The sequence below is a fragment of the Limanda limanda genome, chromosome 22 (assembly GCF_963576545.1).
Source record: "Limanda limanda chromosome 22, fLimLim1.1, whole genome shotgun sequence".
NCBI lineage: Eukaryota > Metazoa > Chordata > Actinopteri > Pleuronectiformes > Pleuronectidae > Limanda > Limanda limanda.
In genome coordinates, this window is record NC_083657.1 from 8415034 (window position 1) to 8427061 (window position 12028).

A 12028-nucleotide genomic window follows, 5' to 3' on the forward strand; every position below is an offset into this window, starting at 1 on the left:
TTATTCAGATAGTAGGAATGATGTGTTTGTCCCTCAGTGAATTAAAACATGCAGTATATCTGTATAAGTACAGCCTTCTCCGTGATGAATGGCATTTGACTTCTATAAGCAGTAAACTTCTTCGCTTTGGCTGTAAAAGCTGATTTAATGAGCGAGTGACTGGAATAGATAAGGAGATATGGCGGCGAGGATTATTGCGAGGTGAGCTGAATGGGAGATGGATGTTCATTATCAGTTATGTAATGCACTTTTTCTAAGTCCATACCTGTGGGGCCAGCAGGCACTCAGCAATAGATGTGAGATTGTGAGCCTGTGTGCATCCTGTGATATCATGTGCTTCTGACCAGACTTGCACATTTGTGGTGCGGGTCATGTATAAGGCTGTAGGAAGTATGTTGAATGCCTGTGAAGATACAAAGCCTCTGGGCGGTAATTGGGCTCACGTTTAATTTATTCTCCATTTGCACATTGCTCATAATGGAGCATTAAAGCCACTTAAATGTAGAAGAAAACCCACAAGCTTTTCTTCTTCTTCTTTGTGCAGTTTATTGGGGGGTGGCAAGCAGCATCAAGGTGCATTATGGCCACCTAATGCGTCTTCCTCCTCTTCTTTGTAATATTACAAGAATAAAGTCATTATATCACAGGGCTAATATTGTAAAAAGTTAAGGGATAAGAAAGTAAAGGCGTAGTATGGCGAGAGTAAAGACCCTAATATTGTGTGAATTCATATTTATAATACTTATGTTTAGTTATGAACATTATAATATTTTGAGAATAAAGAAATATAGTTTTTAGACCTTTTTTTTTACATATCTTTATTTTTTACATAAGTTATAATATTGCAAAAATATAGTTCTAATATTAGGCTACGCATCATTATAGAAGGGAAATATCAGAAGATCAGCCTTATGCTGACTCTCAAGAGTCAATGGGACTGGTAATTAAGATTTAGGATCCATAAGGACTGGGAGTCTGTTGCACAACGTTCTCCTTGCTCATTATGTGTAAATTTTCTCAAAATATGACATTATTTCACATTAAATGACATCTTTCTTCTCATAAACCCAGATTTTTTTCCCTGCAATATGGCCCCTGATACTCTACTACATATGCTATTTGAAAAAGCGATTAATTAGTTTTCTGCTGCTCATTAACAATGTTAATTTTACTGTGATTTGAAAAAGTATTTTACTTTATTTCCTCAGGGTTTGTTGGGAGGAGACTTTCACATGGATCTCGCTGAGTTTCAACACACACTCTGGGACATCCTGACAAAAGGCGACAGTGTCAAGGTGAGATACATTATTCTTCATTTCCACCACCTGCTTCTTCTTTCTCTGCCTTCCCCCCATTTTTCTAGCCAGCTGTATTCTTCATTCACATACTTCATTCCCTTTATATCTCCCGGAGTTTGTCCCAGTTACCCCAGAAACTGGCAAAGTAAAATTCATTGCCTCCACGTTAAATATTCACTCGGTGCTGGAACCTTGGTGACACAGAGAAGTGACTATTTGTGGATCTTACGCATGTTGGAACTTGCTTCTCCAGCAATGAGCTCAGGTGTCATTTCTCACAGATTCTTTTATACTTGTACTGATGCGAACATATTCGTCGCTACACAATTCTAGTCCTTACTTATACTTTGGTTTATGACCATAAATCTACTAACTTCAGCTTTACTTTCTATTGGGCCATTCAGTCCCAATGTAACTATGACTTAGAGAGTGGTTAGCATGGCTGTAGGCTCTTTGCACCATTTGCCCCCTTTTCAGATGCTGGGACAGACTTAACCAATGCTGTATTCTCCTGTGTGTAATATCCTGCAGGAACAATGTAGGGACAACAAACAACGGAGATAAGAGCAAAATGCGGAACATTAGTTTTTCTTTAACTGAAATGTGCAAAGTTTGTTTACTCTGACGTTGTAAATGCAGCTGCAGTTGATTTTATACACTGATGTTCCTCTAGTCATCAGAATGTGGTTAGATTTATCTCATAGTTGCATCTCAGCATGACAGCCTCACCACAAATTACAGCATAATACCTTTCTTGAGCCCGAGTTAATTTAGAGTCCCTACAGTGTCGGCGTATTTCATTCGGAGAACAGATTTACAAACCCAATGTTTTTCATCAGACGGCTAAGGCCTAAAAGAAAATGTCCACGTCTCTCTCCATCTCCTGAACCGGGGACGTAGAGAGCGCGAGATAGCATCCTTTCATTTCCGCTCCTCCAGATAAAAAGATGAGAGAGGGAGAAGGACGAAAGTGAGGCCTATCGGCAGGCAGCAGTGATTGAGTCCCTTCGCTAAGCCACAGCAAGAATCTGCTCAAATAACCCACTCTGCCGATAAGACGCCAGCCATTTCCATAGACAAAAAACATTGGGGTTCAGATTAGATTTCACCGTTCGCCTGGCTTATCTCGGTGTTGCTCCATCATAGAATGTGAATTATAAGGAAAACTTGTGTCCCCTCGTCTTTTTATGAAAACACCATTGAAATTCACATGGATTTGAAATGGACTCATTTTATTTGTACCATTATTGCACCAGAGTTAATCACCAGACCTGTTTCAACAAAGCTACCTGGGTAATAACATTGGAAGAACCTCAAACAATACTGTTTTTACACATTATTTTGTAACTCCTAACATATTTGAACCTTTTTTCCCCCGTTTCAATACATAAGTGTCGCACGTTGCGCTTGTTTTAAAGATTTTGGGACTGAATAGGTGGAGGCTCCGAAAGATTATGTATAACCCCTCATACTACTGGATCTTCGATCAAATAATCTGATCAGATATGCCTCAGATTTGTAGCCCCCCTGCAATCATCGGGAGAGCCGTATTGGACCTGAAATTAGGCCAATAATCCTTCAGTGTATCAGTCATTATTCAGTGAACATTTGAATATAATGCTTTTTGACACTATGCTAATGACGTGCTACAATCTGATTTAATACTCAGCCATAGACTCCTCGTTCTCCAGGTCAATGCCTGCAATGTGGATTATGGTAGAGCAGGGTTTAATGTATACAGTAGGAATATTTCTTCATGATTTAGATCCCAATTAGTATCTACAAAGAAGTGGCTAGTATTCCTGAGGCACGCACAATATACGAATTCAAAACCACACTGTTTCAAAAACACAACTAAAAGCAAACCAACTTAACAAAGATAGGAAAATAAGTGAAATAACATATGAAAGATTGTCTTGCCCCTTTTTGAAGTTTCCAAAATAACCCTTGAGAGTACACAGATTTTCTGAGAACCTTCTATCTCTTTTTAGATGACAAGTATTTGATCTGTGTGACTGAACTCAAAGGGCTGTAAAGACACAGAGCTTTAGCCCTATACAGGGAATCATGTTGTTTATTCATGGCGTTCGCTATGGAGCTGAAATGCTTGTTTGACCATCTGTAACACACAAAACCTGTCTTATGTGTGACCACAGGCTTGTTGTTGTTGAGTGCACTCAAAGTTGTTATAGAATGTAAAGGTCTGAACGCAGCATGTCGTTAAATAACACTTTGCTTTAATACGGCTGAGTTGACATTTAATTATTTCCATCTGAAAAGCTTAGTTCGACTGGATTTGATGCCTTTTTGTTCCCGTTTTGAATAGTTTGTCAATGTATTCATCATTATATGCATTAGTACGAACCAGACTGTGAAACGTGTTCAGGGAGCCGTGAGTGCCTGTATGAAACCTAAACATCAGAATGACACTCAGTCACAAGGAGTCAATAGCCACTCATGTAAGCTTTTGAGTTTCCACACCTCTTGGTGTCTTGCTCTTCACGGCGTGATCAAGCATCTCTTTTAAATCTGTTACGCTCCGGCCGAATGTGCACTTCATTCAGCGTGACGCCCTTCTTTAATATGTTTTTCTTCAAAGCTGATCAGGGAAAGCAGTGTATTTTATGATGTATCACATTAAGACTCACAGATGCAAAAGCTCTCCATCTAATTTTGTCGTGTCAAGGCCTCGCACGGTAGCTACGGCGGCTAATGGCAGCTTTTGCATTCCCCACTCTGCACCATGGTTGCATCCCTTACATGTCACGCATCCTGGCAACACAGGCCATCACAAATACAATGACTGCTAATGAATCACCACATCTCTCATTAGCCTAATTAGGAGCAAATTATTCCGTCTTTTCTCTCCTTTTAATATGACTTTAACCTGTCCTCCCTCGCCTTGTCAGAGGGTTTACCGATCAATGCTGGCCTTGGTTTAAGTGAATAGTGTTTGGAGAGATGGGAATTTGCGTTGTCCACCTCAGCTGCACTTAAAAATATTCTGCATCAACACCTAAGATAGAAAACATGGTCTCAGTGTTCAAAATTGGTGTAGAGACCGTAGATAAAGATGGATGATACATCCATCTCCATCTTCTCCCTTTGTAAAATGAATCTTTTTATTTTCAAATTGCTTGGAGATAGAATTACTCAACTTGTCAACAGGACCCTAATCAAGCCTTAGGTATTTTAGAGAGTACAGCAGAATTAGTGGAGGGTTTTTGGGGTCTGGGGCTTTTGCTGTGGAGACTGACGCACTGTTCTGGGAACATTTAATGGACCCCCTGCTGGTCCCCCTGTCATGTACAGAAGCCTAAGCAAACCTGACATCAAGAGCATTTGGGGGACTCTCCCGCCCTCCCTCCATCGCAGCGTTTCTTCTCTCCCACCTCTGTCCAATCCTTTTTTTAAGCAAAGACAACTTTGGTGAATATTTCATTGAGCTACATTGCCTCTGTTTCGATGTGTGGCCCAACCCCCCCACTCGTCCTTGTTCCTACCCCACAGCAGGTGCAGAGGCCTAAGCAAACCAGACATGAGGAGCATTTGGGGGGGCTCACCGTCTGTCCATCTCAGCACTTTCCCCCTCCCACCTCTCTACAATCCGTCTTAAGCAAAGACAACTTTGGTGAATATTTCATGGGGTACATTACCTAAGTTTCACTGTATCAAGCAATGAGAGTGGTACCGGACGACAACTGACAGGACTATACGCCATCGGCCGCTAGGAGACAGACTTTTTTTTTTTTTTTTGTGGCTCTGTTGTCCTGACGCTCCCACTCCTTTTTCCCTCCTGTTTTCCTTCTGTCACAGACAACAGTCCCTTTCAGCCGAGTGTCTGGCCACCGCCGATTTAGCTGCTTCTTTTTAAATTTGAGCATAACTACAGAACTTCTGCCTATCCATCTGATCCTCTTAGTTAAAACGCCAACATATGGATACAAATGTGCTTCAGCACAGACTGCAACATTTACAGCACTTAGTGAAACGATTACAAGCTTTTAAGATCATACAGAAAACTTTAACCGCAGCTTCTGTTGCCAACTTTGATATTTACATAAATGAGATAAAAAATGATTTAATTCCCAAAAGGGAAGTGTTCTCTGTGTTTTTTCATTCCATTAATTTTCATTAGAGTGATTTTACCTTTTTAAGCCTACCTCAGCCTTCCCTTTCATTTAGCTGCACATTTACAGAAATGTGCTGCATCAACCATTAAATAGAAACACCACGTAATCACTTTTGTTGTTTCTTTTAGCGCTACCCAAACGCCAGCGCCAACCTTTCACTATCATATTTCTCAAATGCAAGCCCCAATGATTGCCTTTGCTGTTATTGAAGGGCACACTTCATTTCCTTCCCCAACATTCAATTTCATGGAGCGATGAGAAAAAAGCTGCATTCCCGTGCTACTTACAAAGATTTGACACCACTACTGGATGCTCGCTTTGCCGCCGCCGCCGCTCCCTCCCTTCTCTCTGCTCCCTTATTCAATAAACAAACGTGCTTGCTTGACTTACAGTAGGTTTCCGCCTTGCTTTGCTCAGTGTGACGAGCAGCTGCATGATGTCACAGTTAACAGGGGCGGCTCTGTTGCTCTGTTGTGACAACATTCGTTTGATGTGGAAGTGGTAGTCCTCGGCTGCCATGTTCTCCCCTTCTGCTCTTTCACTTTCTTGTTCCTGCTCTGTCTGGATCGCTCGGCTGTCACACGTTGGGGGAGCCAACTGGCACGACCTGAAAGTGTGACGGCAACACGCAAGCTGCCATTTTTCCCCCCCCTCCATCCAATACGGAGAGTTGCAAGATTAAACAACTTTAATTGGCTCTCACTCTTGTCTGAACCGGCGTCCCAGGTTGCAGTAGGGGGTGCCAGTGATGAGTGAAGGATGCTTTGTGTTTGTGCATGTGTTTCCTTCATTTCCATAAAGCTGTGGGTTTTCATCAAGCTAAGTCACATATAAATATGCCATATGTTCATGGCTTTACTGACTGTAGGTTTTAAGTGATGCCTGACAAACACCTAATTGAAGATACACAGCATTCATCTGCATATATGTTGTCTTAACATGGTTTTCTCGTACAGTCAAAGGTGCCATATGGGCAGCTGCATTAAATTTGTTACACCATCAATCATAATCTCAGCTCTTGCATGAAAGTTAACCGTCATAACATATAATAATAGACATGAGCATCTCAGAGAGTGGAAGCTTTTGGAAGGAAGTGCCATTAAAATTAATCAAAAGATTCGCTCGTTAAAAAAAACGCCATGACTCACGCCGTCACTCTTCTTCTCGCTGCGAGCTGGAGATACAGAAGAGGAAAGCGCCGGCAGCCATGTACGAGATCGGAAAGAGGAAAATCACTCAGGGCGTTTCTGTCCTCTGTTTGAACAGTGCCGCAGAGCGGGGTGGGGGTGGGGGGATGTGTGGAGAGGGGTGGCGGGATGAGAGAAGAAGTTTCTCACAGCTGCCCAGCCTGAGGCCCCGAAAATATGTGGCGCCTTTCCTCGTCCCCGCGTCACCAGCCATCCGTTCTTGTCTGTCATTATTTTACCTCTCGCAGATCACACACACGCGCCGTAGCTCGTGTGCACACCTGCACCCCCGCACACCGTCCTTGTGCTGCCTTCATCCGAACGCTTCCAGCATCACCTTCTCAAATACGGCTATATTTAAATAGGGGAAAATGCAGACTGTTACTACTACAGTTTGTTTTTTGTAAAGGAATACACCTGTAATGAACCTACTGCATATGATTAGTTCATTATGGAAGTGTTCTAGTTCTAGAAATCCAAAAATCAGTTCATTTCGATAATTGGTGTTTTTTTTCATCTTTAAGAATTTACCTGATAACCTTGGTTGAGTTGGCAAATTCAAAAATGCTTGTGAGTCCTTGGAATAGTCACAAGTCGTTGCTTTTAGAACAACCTGTTTTACCATTTTTCTATGAGGTCTCCGTGTGCTGAATGCTGAGCTCTTCTTAAAGTCTACTCAGGGATCGCATCGACCCTCCACTCTCGTCCCAAAGTTTTAAACTCTGCAAAGGTTCCCACAAATGTCACAGTCAAGTTCAGTTCGTATTAGCAGCAGTGTCACGAGGCAGACGAGATTCTGGAGTCTCGGCAAACAGTGTGCTCCTGCCACCTCTACCATTAAACTCCTGAGCCTGTGCAGAGGCAGCGGTCCTGCCGTGAACACTGAAGTCTCCACGTGAACCCTAAATGTGTCTTGAGTGCAGCTGTGGGTTCAGTTGCTGAACAAGCCTCTCTGAATTGACGGAGACCTGTTAGACTTCAATATACAAGGAGATGTGGGGCTCCACAGCCTGAGCCATCTGTTGTATAGAGCTTTGTGGCTCTCATCAAAACGTGGAATAAATTGAAACGTCTGACAATCACCAATCAATCTACAACAGCACCTGTTAGCCGCTGGCTGACATTTTCACATCTATTTATTTGTTATTGATCCGTCTGTTTATATTGGGCTCACATATCTTGAGAACTGTTTATCTTTTTCGGTTTCACACTTGAAATGTGTATTGTTAAGTTAAATGTGTGAATATGGGCTATAGAAATACAATTTGATTGATTGATTGAGGCTAAAGGCCAATTTATGCCTCTCCGTTTTTTCTTTTACGGACAGATAAGACCGCCCTATCCGTCCTGAAACGCCCTCTCCGAATGCTTCGGACAGCTTTTCGTACATGTCTGATTTTTCTAACTATCCGTCTTCATGTTGGAGACCCGACGGACCGCTCTTGGCTGTGATTGGTCCGCGAACGACATAATTTCCGTATGACGTCATTTCCGTACGACGTCATTTCTGTTCGACGTCATTTCCGGCCTCAAACGTCCTGCTTGACAGCTAACCCAAACACAACTATGATTCTATGATTAATGTGACGTGTGTGTTAATCCAGCGGAGTTGTCCGGCTGACGGTGGCTCGTTCGAGCACTGACGGCATGTGTGCACGGTCACAGACGGTTATAACGAGCTTTCAAAACGGCGCTAGCAGGCTAGGCTAGCCACCATGCTAACTGCGGTGGTAACAGTGCAAGAACCCGCCGTCACGACTTTACCGTTGTACCTATAATACCGTCAGGTTAGAAGCAAACACTGGATAGTAGTAGTTAGTGTCGGGAGTCCCTGCTGACTGTGTGTGGAAGCTGGGGGGGAGCTAGGTCCGTGTAGCTTCTAGCTACATGTAGCCTCAAGCAGATTCAAGCTGTGGAATCAGCAACACAGTTCGGAAACAAGACCGGGGAACCGCTGCGCTAAGAAACGATTACATCAGCATCTTGACACGCTGGGTGTCACTTTATTTAGTTCTGTTAGTTGCCATGGTTCAGTGTGTGGGACGCAAGCTAACATGTAAACAGAGACACGTGGACTTCTTCTTCCCAAATGGGGTAGGCTTCTCTGAGCTCGTCTTCTGTTGCGCCACCTATGGGTTTGGCGATGAATTTTTTTCCGACGAACTGTGTCGGAGAAGTAAAAATCAAAAAGACTCTTTGCCCCCCGCTGAGACCTCCGAGAAACGGACACGTGGTAGTATATAAGAGCCTTAAGTAAATAGCCCATTCCAAACAGGCGTGTTTAGAATGCGCACTGCACTGGTACATATTAAATCAAGCAAAAACTATATTCCAATATAATTGTATGGCAGCAGTCAGAAGTTTTGTTTAACACTATAGAAATATATAGGATATTAATTATAACAACTTTATGTTAGAGAGAAGCACACAGAAAACCCACTTTCACACAGGGAGACTAAAGTATAAGGCGGAGAATATGGAGCAGTTAACATATGTAGAATGATGTGCACAAATGCCGAGGACACACATGCATTCAAACAGACTTAAAGCATGTGACACATTAAATATTAAAAAAATATTCTGTTAAATATGACACGCTCACCAACCGAGCACTTAGCTGAGGGAATTCAACATAGCACACATAGAAGGAGGCCGTGTCTCTCCTACTTGGCTGTCATGAATATAGGTCTGCCAACCAAAGCAGCCGAAACCCCCCCCCCCCACCACCACTGAAAGTATTACATAAGTTAGGATTCTCTGTGGTTTGAACCTGAAGTCGGCTATTTAAATTGCATCAGTTCCTCTGATGTAAATGTGTATAGCCTTCAACTCCCTTGGAGCTTTTAGTCATTTATTTTGATTAGGGCTGTATTTATAAGATAAGTCTCTTAAGTTAGTCGCCTGGGAAGATGAGCTGGCGCGAATGGTGTTGGAGGAACAACATGAAGTCTGTTTGATGATTATAAATTCAGAAATATGTGCTTGTCAATTAATTAGGCGCTTCCTGGGCTGGTGTGTCCCGCTTTTCATTTGCTAGGCTCCGGCTCTCGGTGGACAAATACCTGATGCACCCATTGTATGCCTAAGTAGTTACACACATCCTCGGCAGCTGGGGGACGGAGAATAAAGATCCTTCAAAGGCAGACACTTTTTGAAGAGCGAGCCTCTGTTTCTTTTTTTTGCGCCGGCTGATTCCTGGGAGCAGCGTACAAGTCTGCTTGAAGGCTTTCCTCTGCCGGTGTCTCGTTCTCCGACACAAACAAGAACTGGAGAACGATGAGGATAGGTAGACTGTGAGGACTGAGCTTCAAGTGATTCCTCCATTATTTCTCCCTCTCGCAGTGCATCAATGCAGGAGACTTATCTTCTTGAGGCTAATGTGGCTGGGTGAGCATCGACTATTATCACAAGGATACTTCAGTTATTTGTACCTCCGCTGTTACGGTATTACCTAAATTTGTATGGGCCACGAAGACCAGAGTTAAACAAGAAAACAACTGTATATTTCACATATTCTGTGAGACTAGTCACGGTGTTAGGAGTACTTTTTCTAGGATCAGTGAAATAATCCATATAAACGTTTGCCTGCCGGAGTTTTCGACCCTCTCCCGTAGAAGCAATGTTTTACAGACAATTATGTGACAGGAGTCAATGGTACAAATATGCTTTTTGAATAAACTCTGTCGCATTAGCATCCAAACAAGTTAGCTTTCCACCAGTTGACAGCTTGTGAGCTTTATTCATCCACTTTATTTGATCGTGCAATGATATATCATGGTAAAGTTAACAGAACAGTATATCTATCTTCATCCTCGTCCTGCTCATCTGTCCCAGATTTAGTTTGAGAGGAGTAGTCGACCAGAAGAGTTTTTCATATATTGATAAACAGCTGTGAGCTCCCTCTCCAGACTTTGACCTTCTCTGATTGGTTAGAAGGACCAGATCTCTTCATATTTGGAGCTAATTTCATCTTGAAAAAGGAAAAAATAAAGTTACACACTAGAGCTTTAAGGTTTTCTTCATTTCTAAACGACATTCTTCACAGTTGTATTCAGTCCAGTCTCTCCAAATACTCCGAGTTGCGAACACTGCATGCGATGTCACACTGATCTTAAGCCGTTTTTTGTTTTCCTCTGAGGTGGTGAGTCACAACGCATTCGGCAACACCTCTTACTTGCACAGTGGAGTTTACAGTCTGGTTTCCATTGTTGGAAGAAAAGGACAGCATGTGACAAGTCATCAAATCAGACCCTTATTTCCTCTGCCCCATATGTGGCAATCTTGTCACATTTATTTCTCCTCAGTGTCATGAATGACACAGGAAGAAAGGATGTTCCTGCGCAATGTTTTCACTGTTCGCTATAAAAAAAAAGAAGAAAGCCTATAAGCATCAACAACAGGATATAGCACAAGTGTAATAACACACATTTGTCTAACCTCAGGTAGATTCCCAGCTACAGATAAATGTCAATATTATGATATTTCATATATCAATATTTTTTCACTGCAGCATAGCAATCAGCAATATTTACTCTTGGAGGGATTTAGTGATTTTTTTATTACTTCCACAAGGTGAGGATCCACGGTGTGATTTGGAGCTTTCTAAATGAACGTGGCACATTTTTTAAACAGAAAAATTAAAGACCTAAAATTGTTTTGGCAATTGCCGGTTTTTCCCTTGCGACCTAAAACAGAACACTAGCATCCAGGCATGTTGTCTTTCATCATTAAACTGTCTTTCAAAGGCTCCTGGGAGCCTCCTCCAGCACAGAAAAAAGGAGCCTTGTATTTTGCAACATCAAGCGCACAGCGTCTTCTGGGAGGTGCATATTAGAGTCATGGATTGAGCTGAAATGATCTTTTTAAAATCACTTTCTTGGTCTCACACACACACACATACACACACACACACACACACACACCTCTGTTGTCGCCGTGTACATTAATGCAGGCGATACCCAAGGTCTTATGAGTGTATAGATCTTTGACCTTGTTTTTCTCTCCCTCTCTGCTTTCATTATGTGCTTGTAGATCAAAAACACACACAGTGCACCAGATAGTATTGCGGGTGAGGATCCTCACGTAAAGGCTGCTGAAAGTGGTAAGTTATCAATCCCTGCAACCGTCATCTCTACCTACACTGAGTCTACCTAAACCCCCTCCTCTATTCTGCTTGTTTCTACTATGGATGTAAAGTCAAGTTACATTATTTGTAAAGCATGTGTGAAACTGCTCTGAGATTTTGAGAATAATTTCATAATATTGCCAGAATAAAGGAGTACTATTACCAGATATGACGTTATAATGGAAAAAGTAGTTATATTACGAGAAATATAAGAAAAATAATGTCTTGATATCATGATAATAAAGCCATAAAGGGAAATTGTAATAATATTACAAGGACTATTAC

General features: G+C 42.1%; 1 protein-coding gene across 2 annotated transcripts in view; it reads left to right on the forward strand.

The window, feature by feature from the left end:
- The window catches only part of LOC132995801 (glucosidase 2 subunit beta-like), a 110614-nt gene that overhangs the window by 35758 nt on the left and 62828 nt on the right, over positions 1–12028 (forward strand). For both annotated transcript variants that reach the window (XM_061065999.1, XM_061066000.1), the window contains exons 9-10: positions 1209–1295; positions 11650–11719. In XM_061065999.1, coding sequence (XP_060921982.1) covers positions 1209–1295; positions 11650–11719 — 157 coding nt within the window. The remainder of the gene's footprint in view (positions 1–1208; positions 1296–11649; positions 11720–12028) is intronic.